This window comes from Coturnix japonica, chromosome 7, assembly GCF_054131305.1.
Source record: "Coturnix japonica strain WE chromosome 7, WE-NBRP24, whole genome shotgun sequence".
Lineage (NCBI taxonomy): Eukaryota > Metazoa > Chordata > Aves > Galliformes > Phasianidae > Coturnix > Coturnix japonica.
The window spans coordinates 6,722,182-6,741,043 of record NC_140669.1 but is presented as its reverse complement, the minus strand read 5'-3'; the positions used below and the strand labels follow the sequence as shown (position 1 = coordinate 6,741,043).

The following is an 18,862-nucleotide window of genomic DNA, read 5'->3' as shown; positions in this document are numbered from 1 at the left end:
ATGATGAGGCTGGCAGCTAGTTTTTCCAGAAGCTAAAACATCTATCACTTTATAGTAGGAGTATGCTAATTCGTATGGTCTCGCTACAGTTAAAGATCAATAATTCAGTGAAGATGGATGCTCTTATTTAAAGTAATTCACAGTTAATTTAAATGGAAATCTGTAGCAGCAAATAGAAGTTTGTAAACAGAAAGGTATTTGCCAGCTTCTACTTTGTTTTCAAAGGGAAATCCTTGAACACAAGTACTTTGATGTGGCACTAAAGTCTCATTTGTGATTTTGATTTTAAACTCTAATGAAATGAACTTAATGCTCATGTCTTCAACTGAGCTGATGCCTGATTGATTTGGATGTGTAGAAAATCAAAATTCTCTTTGCAGATAGTCTTGGAAAACGCTTTCTCATCATGAATTTAAGAGGCTGCAAGTAGACACAGTAATAGAATCGAGGCACACAAAATTGAAAATTGTTCATCTACTCATTTTTTGCATATGAATGCGTATTTAAATAGGAAATTCTGCATGGGCAAACTTAACCTACACCATTGGCTTTTGGCCTTAGATTTGGGTTATTGGAGTTAGTGTCAGTGAGGCTTCCAATTCAGGGTATCTTATGATTCTATGAAATAAGTCAAAAAGATGCATAGGCACAGCTTATATAGGTAGAGCTTTATTTAGATAAAGCTTCAAGGATAATGTCATTAGCAATTGTTCTCAGATATTGTCTCAAGCAGGAAGAGAATGCATTTAGCTGATGCTTAGGGGTACTAAAATGGCTGAAGTACAGCTACAATTTGGTAGAAATTAAAGCTGCAGAAAATGTGTGTTCTCCCCACCCTCTATTATTTTGGACTCAGAACTTCTGATGCACATCTCAAAACCATAGTGTTATTTTTAGTCTATACAATTGGTATTGCTTTACAGAGTTGGAGAGTAGTAGGAAATTACTGTCATCAATCTCTGAATTGTAATTTGCATTGAGATTTCAGAATCTTGCTTTGTGTAAAAGCAGCATTGTTACTTTGATAATCACAACATTTCTTAAAAGCTCAGCAGCGCTCTTCACTGACAATCTGGAGAGCTGAGTCAGTATCAATGAATGTATATAGGCAGTAAGTATTCCTACAGCTGTTTGCTTGTTTTTTCTTAGAGAAAGGAGCTGAAGGGGAGAATAGCTAGCTATTTACTAGAGGAACTGAAGGTTATTAATAGAGATGTCTTTTTTTTCCCCCTTATCTTTAAATTTCATAATTACCTTTCAGTACAGTGTGTCCTCACTGATTACTAAGTAGCTTATTAGAACAATTTTTCAGGTATGCTTTTTTTTTTTTTTTTTTTTGGAAGGTTTTTCTTGCAGTTTTCCTATTTTGTTAGGATGCAGGTGGGGGTGGGGAGTGGGAAATATGGGAGAGAAGAAAGAGCATGTTCCAGAGGATGCCAGGATGACTTCAGTTATTGAATGACTGCTATCTGATGGATGGGGAGAAAAAGGAGGAGTAAACCTTTCAATCTGCACTCAGCTGAAACACAGAAAACCAGTTCACAGGTAAGGGAGAAAAAATACTGTATTGAGCAGCTGTTCTTGATCCTTGCCCCAATATTTTGTGGCTAAGAAACATGCATGAATCTTACTGTTTATTCCTCATTAGTGACTTTGAAGCAGCAACTGAGTGTATTACTCTTGCTTTCTAGGAGATTTCAAATTAATTGAGATCCGTAGGGGAATCCTAGGTATCCCTGAAGCTGTTTGAGAACTTCCTGTTGTTACAGTGTAGGCATTTATGCTGAGGCTGTTCATTAGGCTGTAGGATGAGAGATCTTTTGTGTGATGGAGTTACTGTTGAAAATACAGTGTATGCTACCAGCAGCAAAACAGTGTAGGGAGATCTGAAAAGAGTGAAGGTTCTTTCATGGATTTTTGTTTTATTTTTGTGTTTAAAATCTGTGGTTTATAATTCAATCATAAAATTATTTCATAAAAATGGATGTAATTAAATTACATATACAAGATTGCTATTATAAGATTTATCTATTGCAGCTGCATACCAAATTTAATTAACTGTATGAAACTTGTTCTACAGGCCTCATATGTTAGCAGCAGCTTTTAGTTCACAGAAATTTGGGATGGTAAATAGTAAAATAATATTTATTAATATAATAAATAACTTACTGCAGAAAACAGGCTTATTTACTGAGGTGCATTATTTGAGGGTCTAGAATTACCGAAAGACTTGGTCACTGAAGAATTTGGACATAGCAGAATTTTCTGTACAGGGGGAGAGTTTAAATGTGTCAGCTCCCTCCTGACTCAGTTCTGCGTGTGCTACATGCAGCAAATAGCCATAGTACTAAAGGACCTCATTATGCTTGTTTCACGCAGAAATCTTCAGTGACATAAATGAATTGTGATTATAAATTGTTGCATCCAATTGTGATTATAAATGAGTTGCATCCAGTAGTTTTTTATTTGTAAGCAGTGGATATATATCTGAAACTACAAGGAAAATGTTGAATTACAAACCCAAGTTTATTTATTCCAGTCACACTCCTCCCCCCCCAAATCTTTTTCTTTTCCTGAAATGAGAAGTTTTGACTCAAACCAGCTCTGGTAACAGCGAGGAGTTGATGAAAACAAAGATCTAGTTCCACATGTATTTAAATGATTCTGTCTCCTTGGAAACGCCACTGCTGCAGATGGATTTGGCTTTTGCTAGCTAAAAATACCTACTTAATAATGACAATGTGAAAGATATTGGATAAAACTGTTGTGTGTAGTCACTAGTTTTGAAGTTCCCTAATGATTCATGTATTCTACTTGAACTGAAGATATGCATGTTCTATCCAGTATTCCCAGTTAGCTACTGCTGGAACTCACCAGTGATGTGGAAATGAGAGAACCTCATTAGTTGTGGTCGCAGACCTGAGAAGGGAGTACGTGAGTGGGGGACAGGATTGCTGAAGAACCTGAAAGCAGGCAGCAAGTTGGAAAAACAGCTCGTGGTGAGGGTGGGGTGTGAGTGTGCCTTGTGTAATATGTGAGGATGCAGGCAGACAGGCTCACTCCCAGAGAGATCGATGGTATGAAGAGTATGTTTAAGCCCTGCTTTTGTAATCTAACTCTGTGCAAGTAAAACACACTTTAAAATTTACTACAAAACCTCCAGTGAGGTAAATTTTACTACAAAACCTCATTAGTTACGTGGGTAGGTGACTGAAGTGGCATCCAAATGATTTTAATATTCAATTACCTTAAACAAAAGTCAAAAACAAAATTACTTACAATCACTTACTTGCTGTAAGCAAGAAATAGTATTCTGTAAATGATGGCCAAGGAACTTCATTCTTTAAAGGATTAAATCTACTTCTTTTTTTTCCATCCAGTTCTTCCTTATTGATTTCCTGTACATCTTACAACTATTTTTCTTGTTAGCTGATATTCAGAACATATGAGAAATACCAGTCATTCTTTTTCTCTCTTCTTCTTTTCCATTGGATGGATTCCTGGTTGTGCCAAGAGAACAGAACAAATGACAAACCTTTCCTATATGCAGTATAGGAAAGTATAGTATGGTGGGCAAAATGGGCCTATTTTTATTTTTAGATAGTGTACGTGCTTTGTTGTGGCATAGATCAAGATCAGTGATTAATGTATTTTTCAGCATTAAATGAGGTATTTTTCCTGTTTTGCAGTGTCTCAAAGGCAACATTAAAATATTACAAGGTATTGTTACACAGATTAATTATTTATCTTCTGCAAATTAATACTAAAATCCATTTATAGCTGACAGCACAAGTACCAAAGGTCATTTAAAGGCAGAGCTGAATACTTGGTTTTATTAATTGAAATGAGTAAGAGGACATGATCTGGTATCTTTAATTCTGTGAGAGTATTAACATATTAATAAGGCAGATTATTAAATGGATTATAGAAATTTTTCTATGAGGATAATAAAAATTAATCATAGCAGGCCTTCCTGCTGAGAATAGTGTTCTAGTTGTTGTTTGGTATGGTTGTTTTTGTATTGAGATGAGCTAAGCCAGGTCACTTTAAAATTAAAAACCTTATGTAATTTAAGATTACAAGGAGATAAGAAATAAATCTGAATGTTATTTGAGGAATGTGGTAAGTTACTGGAAGTAACGTCTGTGTGTTCTACAGCTGTAGCTGAGTTGTGCCAATGTCACAAGAGTCCTTTAATTTCTGGATATAGAATCAGAACTTCCCAGCTGCTGAAAAAGTAGTGAGTAAATTTGTCACATATTGTATGTCACTGTGCCCAGTTTGTGGAAACAGTGATGATCACATGGAGAGAACACTGCTTTATTTCCTGCTCAGTAGCAATTTCTAGACAGATGAGCTGTAGTTTTTGCCAGATTAGTTTTATTCTATGCTTTATTTGATTGTGTTTTTTTTTTAAAAAAAGAGAAATTAATAGTTCTGGCATCAGACCGCGTAGGTTATATTAGACAGATAATATTACTACATTTGTTATTTCCCCTTGCTAGAAACTGTCAACTGTTCTATTTCTTGTTTCTAACCTCACATCTCTTAGACATTTTTATCTTCTTATATATAGGTAGCACCACTATTGTCAATAGTTATTGCAAGAGCAAAGTAAAAAACATTTAGTCCTCTGTTAAATTTTGTCCATGCACACATACCTGCCCCCATCCACACGTACACCATTAAGCTGGATGAGTTTGCTCATGTCTTTTTGGGTAAAAGAGGAAAGCGTAGTTCAGAGTTACTTACATTGGTGGGGGTTGTTTCATTTTGGTTTTTTTGAGTTTAGATGTTTTATTTGTTTATTAGAGCTCTGGCAGATGCTGCAGATTTGAGAAGCAGCACTACCAGAATGCAGAGATCATAGGGCTGGAGGAAGAGCTGTTGAATTCATGCTGGCACTCCCAGCTTTAGCTATGGTGAATGAGCAGCCAGGCTGTGTGTTTAAATTCACGCTGCTTTGCTCTGTGTTGCATGCTGGCTGAAGAGCTCTGAAGACTGTTTTGGCATATAACAGTTGTGTCCATAGTATGCTTTGGCAGGTGCATACTGAGCTCTACAAGGTATCCTGCCATCTTGTGCTGTTCCTCAGCTGGCAGTGTGCAAGATTGATGTTCAGAAAAGAACAGTGTGCAGGTTCATTACTGAAACTTTATGAGGGTGGTTTCAATGTGCTTAATAATGTTACTGCCTATTAATATGGACAAAATTTAAATTAAAGAACACTCATCTCCAGTACTCTGTAAGTTATTGGCATTTCCAGTCTCCACTATAGACCTAGGCCCTGCTGCTCCTTGTGTAGCTGGGAGCAGCTCAATGCAAAAGCTCTACTCCAAAAGCATGCTAAAAATACTACTGCTGGACTCAGCCTCATTCCAGGCAGGGAATGCTAGGGAGAGACTCAGCAAACAAGATACTGTCTTTTTGCAATGAAATGCAATAAGAATGTGCTGCTAGTGCGCCATGCCTCAAATAGCAGACTGAGCATTTCTTCCCATCATCTTTGTGTTGGTCGTTTGCTACAAGGCTGTGTATCTGTAGAAGTCAATAGGATCTATAGCAGTATCTGGCTCTTTCTCCCACATTTCAATTTTATGGATGGTTGATGCCTCCTAGCTGGAGCTCTGCCACACCCTGTCCTTCAGCAGAGCAGTCTAAAAGCTAATAAGCCTTTTCTGGGAGCCTGCATAGGAGTTTGAAAGTTTCTTCTGGGGTGAATGTACTTCAGTAGGGAAGGCCAAATACACTGCACCATTATTATTTTTTTTTTAATTTTTCTTCTTTTGTTTAGTTTTCTTCAAACAGTAGCGAGAGCAAATCTTCCATAATGTTTTGGTGAGATTTTAATCAGTGAAATTTCATCACCAAACCTTAAAACCTTACGGAAGAGAACTGGTCAGCACCAGGTCTTTGGTGGTATTACCTGAAAACTTTGGGGACCCCATGGTAGACCCAGCTAACATTCACTTAGATGACTTAGATCTGAAGGTTAGGTGTCGTGAGCCTGAATTTGTGACCCAGCTGCAGCTTGACTTTCTCCTGTTTGCCTACAGGATTTGATGCCCTTGATGCATCTTTTGCTCTGTTGGAAATGGCTTTTGATGCAACAGCTCACTTAGAAAACAGTTATGAGTGAAACTGTGTCAGAGTGTACAGCTTCTGTGGGCAAATCTCATCTGCATGGGAAATCCTTCTCTCTTGTTGAGTGCCTCTGAATCCAATTCTGCCAGGTTGCACCCTGCAGCTGAATGCAAAGTTCCTGGATGTCTGGTTGAATTAGCCCTGTCTTTTACTCATCGCTCTTTGCTCTTCAGGGAGCATGCTGAGAGAAGGCCCAGGAGAGCTAGCCTAGAATTTTCTTCTGTTTGCAGAACTGTGTGTGTTTCCTGTAGCTGTTGAACTCAGTCATCAGAAGGTTGCTTTAATGCTGCTGTATATGAACACTTTGTATTTGAGTGGTGAATGGGGGATATTTGTACACTTGTGTGTAAGTCTTTGTGAGATGCTGGGATGAAGGGGTATAGAACTGCCACTCACTGTTACATCCATACAACGTAGACAGGAGGGTGAGCATATGCCAGCATCCCTTTGGCATTCTAAGTTCATTGCCAGCGGAGCTAGTTTGAGTGTACAGTGGAGCATGCAACAATGTGTAGGCAGTCTGGAAGATTTGTGGATTAGTGCTCAAGTGTGAAATCAGGAGTTCTCTAGAGCGACAGTATAAAAACCCTGCAAAGAGCTGGTTTGGCAGGATTCAGTTTGCAGCGTTGGAACAGATTCTCCAGGTTGAATTGCACAGCCTTACTCCTGTAGGATTTACTTAGTGCTGTAGGTTTAGCTAGTCTGAAGCAAGCAAAGCCTTTTCCTAGTTTATGTCTGTGTAACTGACCCCTGCGGTAAGCAGCAGTTCATGAATAAGATTATACTAATGGTATTCCCTGTGCCCACACAGTAGTCTCTAAGTGGAATTATCCCGCTGTGTGTTTTTAATTTTTACAGATTGTACTTGTGAAATTATCAGAGCCTTCCTCTGACAACTGGTGCTTGTGATTAGAGCTGCCAAATACATGGAAACATGTATTGCAAACATAAATTTGAATTCTGAACAGCTGTTTGATTCATGTTCTTGTACCTCTGCTGTTCACTGTTTGCAAGCATTCATGCAAATGGATTTGTGTCTGCATTAATGCAGTCCTTTACATGAATAGTCATTTTTACAAGCAAATGGTATTCTTTGCATGAGTGATGTTGTCACTGTAGATGCTTTCAGTTTTGGCTTCCTCCCTCCCCACCCCCCTTTAAAAACTCTCAGCTGTACAAAGAGCAAAATAACGAAGTGTGATTTGTGTAACCAAGCAAATGCCTTGATTAATTCATGACCAATTCTTACTGATGTTTTCAGGTAAGAGAAGTATCTTAAAAATATATTGTTTTGTTTGTGAGCTAATAAATAAACCTAAATGCAAAAAGAACCACGACAAATAATCCAAACATCTCTGCTTGTGGGCGTCAATATTCATGATTTAACTGTGAAATGATTTGCCAAGTCTTCCTAGCATCTTATAGCACATGCTGACTGGCCAGTGGGTGGGAGTTGTTTGTGATGAGTACTGAGCAGTAATGTTTTATGTGTAACATCTGTTTTCTGCATCCTCCTGTTCTGTTTGCAGTCATCTACATAGGAGAGGTTTCTGTTCAGAAGCGAATCTGTATCGCTACTCCAGACCTTGTCTAACCTTTTCTTTGCTTCCAGTTGATACATTTGAGACAAGGCAAGATACTATGTTACTCGTGTATTAAGTCTTTGTTTGCCTGGCATTTCTTTTGTTTCCAGATAAGAAGTTTTATCCAAGTAGATTTTATTATGTATACAATCAGCTCTCAAGAAGGAATCAGTTCAAAATAAGGTTTCATAAGTGAATGAAAGAAGAAATTGGTTTGGATTTTTATTTTTATTTTTTTAACTGAAATGCTTTTGTGTTCTTGGGCTTTTTCTCTTGCTTATTTTTATTTTTATTATTTTTAATTTTTATTTTTATTTTTCTTCTTACTGGAGCTTTAGGCAGTATCTGTTTCCTGTAGTGAACATGAAGATGTGTGATCTGAGACAGGGGCCTATTTCATTATTTCATATGTCTTTGATTTTGTGTTTTGGCTGTTACCTGTGGTATGCTGATACATGCTTATGACTGTGTCTTCACAGGTATGTTCCATACTTCTTCAGTTACTCATCTGGTAACATATAAGCTATACATATAACTAGTGCTGAATTTTGCAACAGTCATTTCTTTGTAAATTGTGGCTAGGAGGTGTCTTTGTCACAAAGCAAAGATTTTCTGAATTCCCTATTTCCATATCGCAGCTTGTCTGTTTTCATAGTATCTTTTAGAACATGTCAAAGCAATAGCAGAAGTGAAAGTTAGGAGAAGAGCCTTTTCCTCTCTGTGTGTTGCCTACCCAACCTGTTACCAGTACTTTTTGTTCTGTGGACTGTATTTTTGTTTTGCTTTTTCGTTGTTTGAAGGTGAAGTGAAGGCCTGCAGGTGATAGCTAACAGTGTGTGGAGCTGGCATGGCAGCGTGTCTTTCAGGGGCAGCAGGCGAGGAAAAAGCTTCTCGTGGGACCACAGGAAGCAATGTATTGCTGCCCCTCCCTTTCACTCACCAGCCATTCTGACAGAGCTCTTCTGGGGCTTTTCATTGGTATCTGGAGATACCAGTTTTCTAAAGGACTCCTGCAGTGAGATTGTTACCATGGTTTTCTAAAATCTTCAGCCCTTTCAGGCACAAGAAAGAGTCAATTTACCCAGGCTTTTGCATTATTTTACTCTGTAGGTTACAGGTTATGTGATGGATTTAAATATGCACACACTCAGGTGGGACTTTCTCTCCCAGCAGTACCACTGACTGCAAGCTCCTCATTCAGGCTGGGCACCGGTGGGCCGACTTGTTGCCATGGTGCTGTGAGGCCTTGCCTTGCCAGCTTGCTGGTCCAGGCCTGGTTACGTGCTCTTTGTAGCACTATTCTCTCCAGTGTGAGGAAAAGGAGGGAAGATGGATGGGTTTGTTTAAGAAAGAGGTCCTTCTCCCTGCAGGCACACGTCATGCTTCTGCTGTGGCAAGTTGCCCTTTCCTCAAAGAATCCTTGTCTGTGTCAGGCGTTGCCACAGTCGTGTGCAGATGTACTTCTTTCTGAAGAATATTGGCTTATGGGATGGCAGCTGTTTATACAGATGTGATTCTGAAGGTATCTCCTGCTGGTACATAGTGTGTGCAAACAGATGTCATCTGCATGTTATCCACGCTTTTGTATAATGAAAGTATCATTTCTTTCTCTTATCTAGTGTTTTTCTACAGAGACTTGATAGCAGAGGCATACAAATCAACAGATACTAAACAAATGGCAGCACCTAAATTCATGGTGATAGTCAGCTTCTCCACTGCTCTCTTGTACCCTGGCTTAACTATATTAGCTAGCTGGGCCTAGAACTAATATGTATGTTAGTTCCAGGGATCCTGGAAATCATATGGTAGGGTTTATTGCAGAAATCTTAATAAGATGGATTTACTGCTACCAGCTCATGGTGCTTGATGCAAGTGTGGGCTGTGCTTAATGCAAAGAAATTTAAAACTCTTCGTTGTTAAAATTAGTTGTTTCTGCTACTAACTGTAAACAGTTATGGTTACAGAGACTCTTACCATCTGTGACAGCTTTACTGAGGGGCAAGTTGCATGTTAGTCATCTGGGCACTGTGTGATGTACTTGCAGAAGACAATGTCTGGCAAAAAGGTTTTAGTCTAGAAATCATTTCAGGCAATGAAATCAGCTCTTTGTGACAGTGTACACACTGGTAATGATTACAGCTATTAGGTTTGCCTTGCAGTGTAGTTATGACAGAGCTTCTTTGGACTTGGAGCTTTAGGACTCCTGTAGCCACAATTTCAATGTACTTAGACATAGATTTGACCTAGGTTTTGATTGCACAGAAAACTCTGTCAGCCTTTTTCTTACTCTTTCTGCCTTTTCTCTGAGATGTTTCAGTGTAAGCATTTTCTTTCTCACACTCCAGCTGCTTCTTTACCCTGTTCTGCAGTCAAGCTATAATCCTTTGGTTTTGATATTGCAGGCTGTTGCCATGGAAATAATTGTGATTTCGCAAATTCGGTGCTGTAAGCTCTTCAGGAGGCAGTGGAAAAGGTGGTTGGCAAGAGATACAGTGAGGACATGGAGGGCAGTTTGGAAGAGTTATTTCTGTTTCTATCTTTTGGGCTATTCTGCCTCCTCTCCATTTTTATATTTTTCTATGTTTTCATTGTGTCAGTGTGTGGGTTTCCTTTTCCTTGCAGGGTTGTGTTGTTGCTTATTAATAACTGAAGTATTTAAGGAAGGTAGTGGGGTTGGTTTTTGTTTGTTTGTTTTTTGCTGATGTTATTGTACACTGTAAGGAGATAGAGGATGATCATTTCCTTGTCCTTAGGATCGAAATATAATACTTTGCATTGTATAGTTACTTATTTTTTGAGAAAAGGGCAAAGGTTGAGATCTGAGCATGTGATGTTTGTCATGTTTTTTTGTAAATAGTAAAGGAAGTTGAGAAGATCATGACAGACATATGCATTTAAAACTGTTTGTGTGACTGACAGCATTAGAACCTAATATATTTGTTATTTAATTTTTAGTAAGCTCTGCAGACAACTGAGTTCAGCGTTGAAGATCATATAATATAGCATCTGTTCTTATCATTACATTGTGTTATCATGGCATTCCACATCTATATTGGAGTCTTTTCTATCAATTAGACGCATCCATAAAGGTAAAATGAAATTTAGTGGAGGAAAATACTTCCTTACAAACTGAATTGAACTGACAGCTTATAGAAGCTGAAGGCAAGTGATGTTTAGAAGAATGAGAATTTTTGCTGTTAAATGCTTGGAAGCAACAAGCAGCAGCTTTTTAAATTTGTTTTTTCCCCCCCAGCTATTTACAGCAACTTTCCACTGATTAGTGTAGTCAGAGAGCAGATATTATCGGTAACTTTTAAATTAAGATCTTGCAATTAATTACATCACACGGATGCAATCTGTAATGATGCTGACAAAAAAAAACCCCAAACTTTATAAGTTTTTTTTTGTTTTGTTTTTGTTTTAATTAAATGTATAGGAAAAAAATAACTCATTTTGCCTGTTAGGTGCATTAACATGATCTAGGAATTTTGATCTTGTTTTCACTTAGTATTCCATAAGCAGGGATAAAAAGTTCAGGTATTTTAAATGAAGGAGAAACAACCATATTGGACAGTACTGTTAGAAAGCAAAGTTCACAAGGATAGGTTCAATCCCATGGCACTTCCCTTGTATCAATGGAAATGGTCAGTATATGTGCCACTGCTCTGAATATAACTTTAAGTGCTCCACAGAAATGTCTGCATAAACTGAAATTGCTAAATGACCCCACTATGGTATTTGCAGGGCCTGGCCTGACAAGATGCTGAGTGTCTCATGTTCTAAAATCTAACCAAAAATGTGGGCATTTGCTAGTGCTGAGTGTTTCATTCTGCACTGTACTTGGTGAATATGCATTTTTACTGAATTATATGGGACTATGTACACTTCATGCTTGACCAAAGCATAAAGTGAAATATTTATTATTTAGTTTTGTGCCTGAAAATTAGTTGCAGAATGTTGAGTGTTCTGGTAGAATACAGATAGCACTTTCTGTCTTAAGAAGAAAAGGCTGTATGTAATAGAGTTGGAATGTCTTTTGGACAGCTTTTCCTGTGAAAGTTGTTTAAAAACCTATGATAAGGAGCCACTTAACTAAAGATGGGGGTATCAGAATGATATATAAACTCCTCCAGGTGAAATGAATTGGAAGACTTGGACAGCAGGCAGGTGTTTCAATGCTTCATTACCTCTGTTCCTGTTACAGGTGCATGTGACAGCATTGCAGCGATGAGTGGAATTTTAAAGAGGAAGTTTGAAGAAGTTAATGGCACCTCGCCTTGCTCCTGTGTGTGGGATTCAGATGATGACATTTCTAGCAGTGAAAGCGCTGACAGCAGAAGCAATGTCCACCCATCAGCTTCTAATCATTTTATCCGTAAGTACTAAAATGTTGTATTAAGACATCCAGAAAAGTTCTACTTATTTTGAAGTTTTTTTCTGTTGTATTGCATTTTATTCTTAACAGTGTGAGGAGATCCTTCTTGTTTAAACAACTTTTTCCTCTAGTAGATTTTTGTGGTAAAAGTTAGCAGTTGTCAGAGTGCGTAACTTCACTTTTGTACCCTGTCAGTTATAACTAGGGAATGAGAAATGTTTTAGGAAAACAGGTGAACATCTTCTGTTCTAGGTGATAATTTGGAGGAAGAGGAAAAAGCAGCAGTATCTAATTTATGAGGCCAGTGGTTTTGCTTTATCCTGTCTGTTCAGTGCTGAGTAGCCTGCAATATCTGTTGCAAATCAGGCAGGTCATCCCTGTAATCACTTATAATGTCACCTGAGCCTCAGTCTTTTTCTTTTACCCTTCATCGGAGCAGAGGGATAATATTTTATGAGAAGGTGTAGTATTCATACTTGATATCTATGTGAGACACTTGAAGAACAGGATACAGACAGCAGCTAGTAGAGTGGATTTTGAAAAACCCAGATTTTTGCTAGGCTTCTCACTGAAATTAGAATGGTAGTGAGAAGAACAAAGACTGAGATGATCTAAGACGCAGGTAGGTATGAGAAGTCAACCCCCCTTCCCCCACCCCCATCTCATTACCCTGCTTTGATTGTGTTTAGGCTCTTGCTGTTGGCTCTTGAACTTGAACTCTCTGAGCTTTGCAATATGGTTTTCAGTCTGGAATTTCTTCCACTTGGCAGTCTGCCAGTGCTTTAGTCTAGCAAATAGGCTTTGGGGCATGGTGCAGATACATTTATTTTGCTTAGCTTTGGCCAGTATTCCATTTTTGTGTGGTTTTTGTTTTTCATTTTCACAACAAATCTACAACGTATTTGCTTGTCATTTCTATAGGTAATGGCAGTACTTTAAAGCAACTCAGCTTGGGTAACTATTTTATAAGGTTTTTGAGAGAGGAGCAAACAAATACTCAAAACAAAGAGACAAAAATCTGTGACTACTACAATAACAGACTTTATAAATCACAGAAGAAACTGATTTGGTTTTTTGTGTGTGTGAAGTATGAATAAATACTGAAGTTTGAACTTACGGAACATGGTTCTTTGTAGCCGAATCTTGGACAATACAATGGAGTTAAAATAGAAGCCATGTATTCTTCTTTTTACAGTTGTATTTATATCAGAGCATCAGAACTGTAGTCAAAGAAAATGTGGTAGTTGATATAAATTAGCTGAGGCACTTGTGGTTACTTCCTGTTTGTTTCCTCAAAAAGAAATTAGCGGTAGGATCTAAAACAGTTTTATTTTTCTAAAACCATTGTGTTTAGAAGTGTGCTACTACATTTTCTGGGGAGAGTGAGTGTTTTTTAATTGATCACAGATTATGGCTTGTGTAAGATTTTCTTGTACAGTAGGATTTGGAATTTTGTACCTTGTATCAGAACATTTCTTTTCAACAAAGTACTGGCAATAGTCAGTCATTTTCAGGTTCCTGTATTCTCTTTGTATTGTTTTGAACTAGTCATTAGCTTCTGTAAAACCCAGATGTTTAAAATTTACTAGCACTTTGAGATGCACAAGTTAAAATAAGAATATTCACAAATAAAAATGTGATAAACTTGCAGGATTAAGTTGTGTAATGTTTGGATGCATGGGAAAACATGAAAACATGGCTTGCTGCTATGCACAACTGCATCCTCAGTAACACATGCTATATGTATAACAGCAGGTTGTTAAAAAAATATAAAGTGTATTTGCTCTAACCTCATACGCGATCAGTTGGATTCTTTCCTTCTCAGCCCACTTTATGCAGTGGTGTGTTTTATGCTGTACATGTGTTCCCTGAAGTCTGTGCTCCTACTGTGTGCCCAAAGCCAATGTGCTATTCAGAGAAATCTCAGAAGATTCATATGAGTTCTTCTCGCTCTTCTTTATCAGTCCATATGCAGATTCGTTGCTTCTCCAAGGGACTTCTGAGATACGCAACTGCAATCTAAAAAATCCTCTATTACACCATGAGCTCCAGTAATCCCTGTCAGCACACAGCAATTCTTTGTGATAGTGGAATGTAATAATATAACAGTATTTCATAAGCTAAACATCAATTAAGACTGCTCTTAATAATTAATACTCAACATTTTATATTAATCCTTTTATTTATTTTCCTGTGGTCATGAATTTTAATCAGAAGTAAATGTTGGGCATATCCAAAGCGTTTAAAAGATTCCAGTAGCATTTTACTGGTTTTCATGTTCCCAGTAGCATCCATGGAAATGAATGTGCCAGTTTCAGTATATGATGTATGCCAGAGTACATGTTTGTACGTATTTGTAATATCCAAAAAACAGTGGGGTGTACGTGCATAAATGTATATGTAACTTGAAAAAGTGTTTTTGTATGTATATGTATATATATTTGGTTTTGTATGTGTATAGGTACAAGTGCAGTAAATGCACTAGTAGCGTATAGAAACGTTAAGCAGTACTTTAGATGTGAAACTTAGCACAGAACCAAGGAATGAGAAGTTACAACATTTCATATGTGTTATTGACTGCTGTTCCAGTTGCTGTAACTCTTTCCTCCCTTCCATCCTTCCCAAAGATTTAAGGATTCCTTGCATGAATCAAGCAGTTCTTTTCAGATAAGATGGCTGTGCTATGTAAGCAAATTAATTCATGCCATTTGTGTATAGGAAAGGTGAATGGTGTTCGTTAAACCCTTGAAGAAAGTTTACTTTTTCACTCATTCATTTTATTGGAAGCAAGATTTCACTTTGTTTTAAATCAGAACTTCCTTCTAAACTCATGGTTAGGGAAGCTGATAGGGATTTGTACTAGCCCAAACTTATGCTCTAGTACAGGTGGGAAAGTTTATCTAATTAATGTCCATTAACCTTCTATAGATCAATGACGGATATAGCAAACTGTACCCTTTCTGTTAATTATAATCCATAGGCAAAGAGGGTCACTGAAGTGTTAAAAGATACTTAGTTTGTTCACTTGCAAAGGAGCCAGCCTAGCTATTTTCCCTGCGTATTATGATTATTTTCTTTTCAGAATGGTGGTATCTGCTTGAAGGGTAACTGGCTGCAATAAGTTGCACCTGTCAGTCAATAATCATCAGATGTCAGGTGATCCTGGTAAAAGGCTGGAAGAACACTTATGTGTAGGTTTTGATCTGAAATTCGGATCAGGATGGTGGAGATGGCTCTTGTAGCTTTTGTTAATCAAGAGTAGAGCTTTATTTTACTGATGTGTTGCATGCAGAGAACCTAAAATAATGTTTTGCATGGAGCTGGACATTTTTGGGTTGGGGCAGAGGTCTGCAGCTTAATTCTTTTTCTGGGTAGAATGTGTAAGAGGCAGAAACTAATGGCAATGTGTGTTCCTAAAGTAATGTTTGATTTGCCTTGGTTTAGAAGGCCATAAACGAGATTTATAGACATTGTGAGAAGAGCAGCCAAAAGTCACTTCAGGATATCTTGCACTCTGAATCAAAGAAATTCAGTCTCCTTAACCCAGAGGCTCATGCTGAATTGCTTGGAAAGGGTTTTCCAGCATTTAGTATAACCTGTGTGTAAAGCAAGAGTAATACTCCTGCTTTCCAGACTCTGACCGGATTATTAAAAACAATATTCACACCTGTTGCTACAAGATGTGAGGAAGTACTTGAGTCTCCATTTAAATTCACTGAGGCATTTCTGACATGAAAACCTGAGCCAGCAGACATTTTCCATTATCCCATTGTTTTGTCATGACTGACTTCAGTTTTTACAGTTTCTATGACAACTGTGATTTTTGATTGGTAAAGAGTAAGAGTGAAGTGCTGAAACAGTTTTTGGACTGTACAGTATTTTTCCATCAACAGAGTGTAGTGAATGCATCAAGATGTTCTTCACTGAGCAGCTCTGTAATTGAATTGCTGCTTAAATAAGGATACCTGCTTGTGGCAGACTTCACATACAATAATGTTTCAGATAGAACAGTTGAGATGAAAACAGTGCTACCACTGCCAAGTAACTTTCTGGAAAATTATTGGTAATTTATAGCTTAGGATATTCTTGCTTTTCAAACTGCATGGATATTTACATTACCTTGTTAATATATAAATATATAGGAATGAACAAGACATGGCTCAAAGCAGCACAGCAGGTTGTTTTCTGAGATTGTTTTAGCGTTTTTTGTAAGTCGTCAGCAAAATGGCACTTAGTGAGTAAAGATAGAATTTCATCAGGTGGGTGTCCAGAAGGAATAAAGGGAGAGGAGGTGAGAACAAGACGGTGACTTTTTCTGGATTACAAGGGAACAGAAAGCCCTTGGAATCCACAGGAGAACAATTAGTGGAAATGCAGAGAGGAGCTAATAGAGAGGTATTGGGGAAGGAAAGATGGCTTGTTAATCAGATCATATATGAATGAAAAGAGGTTCCCTGAGGCAGGGGGAGTCTGACAAGCAACAGGGTGTTTTATAGTAAGAGCAAGAAAATGCTAACAGATTTTCTTTGGCAAATATGTTAGCTTGCAGAAAGGGCCACAGATTGGCTGGCTCATAACTGGGAAAGAGGTAGGGCTAGTGAACAAAATGAGAATGAGCCAGTTTTATCAAGATTATCAAGAAGGAATTTAATACTGTGACAGTTTGTAAACTCTTAGTAAAAGTGACTCATCATCTTTCATTACAATGATACACAAAGCATGTTTGAGAAACACATTAGAAAATTACTGGAAAATGTTGATTGGGATTCTGTAGCACTTGCAGTTCTGCTTTGTGTTTGCTAGAAGAAAGCACCTTACAATTGTGCAAATCCTGGTCTGCACTCAGGAGTGTGTACTGATGGTAACGTGATGTGTGAAATGAGATTGGCTGATCTGCCCTTGTCTGTGAAATTTGGTATAATTAAACTTGATAGTTTGTCTTTGATTTGTGATGCAAAACAATACATGTGTATATATGTGTGATTGAAGTAGTACATCAGATCCAAACCACTTGTTTAAACCTTCTATAGTAGTGATTGTCTTCAGATACTATTCTAATGTGTGAAATAACTTAAATGGTTTTCATGCATTTGTAAAATTATTATAAAGAATATGAAGTTTGTTTTCCTGTATCACGTTTATACAGTTTAAAAAACATTAAATTGTAATGACTGTTACTTTCTTGATAAAGAGGAACGTACCTAAACCTCCAGTCTTTAAAATTGGTTCTTTGTTTCAGCTAATTTTAAGTATGGACTTGAGCTAGTCTTGCCCTGGAGAAGCCATGAGGTTAACATGTGAATAGGAATTATTTTAGTGCAGGATTTCTCCGTGGTCTTAGGGAAATAATACCAGAATTTTATTTTCTGGAGGTAAATAACTTAGATTGAGTGCTAACTGTAGCTGTTCTGCTTCTCAGAAATGAGGAAACTTGATGACATTTGGATTCTAGTGAAAGCTTGGGTGGTCTAATACCATTGTGTTAGATCCTGTAGGGAAATCATTGATGAATCAAATCATAAAAGAAGGAAAAAAGATTTTTCTGTTACCAGTTTATAACTTCTAATAGCTTCATTTTTGTCTGGAAATTTTTCTTTATGCTTTCTTTTTCAAGACAGCCCTGTCCTATTGCCAGCTTTTATTCCTACTGAGAGTCCCAGTGGCCCTTTGGAAGCTTCCCTTGGATTTTCTTTGTGTTCTTACACAACAAATGAAGCTTCAGAAAGACTCCTAATAATATCCTCCCCTACCAACCCCACTCTTTTTTTTTTTTAAAATCTACTGTCATTTTTCATTTCATCCATTTAGTATAAATTCTGCGTTCTGTGCTTGTTTTGGGCATTAAAGATGTTCAGAATCAGTGTTTTAAGCAAATTACATTGTTTTGTGTACGGAATACATTGTTTAAGCCTGGGAACTATGAATAAAATTTGAGAATGCTGAGTACCTCCTGTGACATGAGATTTAATTCATTGTTTTTAATTGGAGTATTGCTATAGGAGAACTTTGTGACTGGTGAAAAGCAGGTGTAGGGGAGTCCAGTATGTTAGGAAGGAAAGCATGCCAGTACTTTATGTACGATGAGGGGAACAAGCTGCAAGTGTTTCCAGCTGGCTTGCAGAATAACTTATCTACTGAAGGATATTAAGAAAAACTTTTGAAAACATTGAAGCAGGAGAGTTGTGTCTGCAAGTAAATTAAGGGCAGTTCCAAACACTTACATTAGATTTTTCTCTTTTTAACAGAGGCGTAGCTGTATCTGTACATCACCTGTTAGCAAAGAAAGCAGCCATAGGCAGTGGTCATCTGTAGAGCTACGGTGCAGCAGTGGTTACTATGGAAACTGTAGGTGACCCACATTTTACCAAAAAAGTGAGAAAGTTTCTGTGATTTTTTTAAAACATTTTTTCTAATGAAGAACACTTATCAGCTCCTACTGTTTTTCATTTTTTTACACATTACTTTGCTCATATTATACTATCAAAGTTCTGAATAGTGCGGAGTGGACTTGAAAATCTTGGAGCAGAGACAGCATTTCATTTTTACACCACTATTTAAAATGCGTAGAAATTGTCACCTTTGTCTTGTCTAATGACACATTCTTATGAAAGCTGTAAAACATTTTCATTAATTATAGAGTGCTTTATAATAATGTATTTATGTAGCTACTAGTCTGTGTTCCATAATAGCTTGCAATGAAAAGGCTCATTCTTGTGAATTTATCTATGTGACTAATGTTACAAGTCACTAAGCATAATTG

At 37.5% G+C, this 18,862-nt stretch overlaps 1 protein-coding gene across 4 annotated transcripts in view; it reads left to right on the top strand.

Annotated features, from left to right (window-relative positions):
- CSRNP3 (cysteine and serine rich nuclear protein 3) overlaps nt 1–18,862 on the top strand; it is an 86,679-nt gene that overhangs the window by 13,153 nt on the left and 54,664 nt on the right. For 2 of the 4 annotated variants that reach the window (XM_032445886.2, XM_015869175.3), the window contains exon 2: nt 11,932–12,102. In XM_032445886.2, the coding sequence (XP_032301777.2) occupies nt 11,955–12,102 (148 nt within the window). In that variant the 5' untranslated portion in view covers nt 11,932–11,954. Of the gene's footprint in view, nt 1–1,129; nt 1,546–11,931; nt 12,103–18,862 lie in introns of those variants that run through there. The other 2 variants (XM_015869174.3, XM_015869182.3) reach the window with 2 other exon arrangements.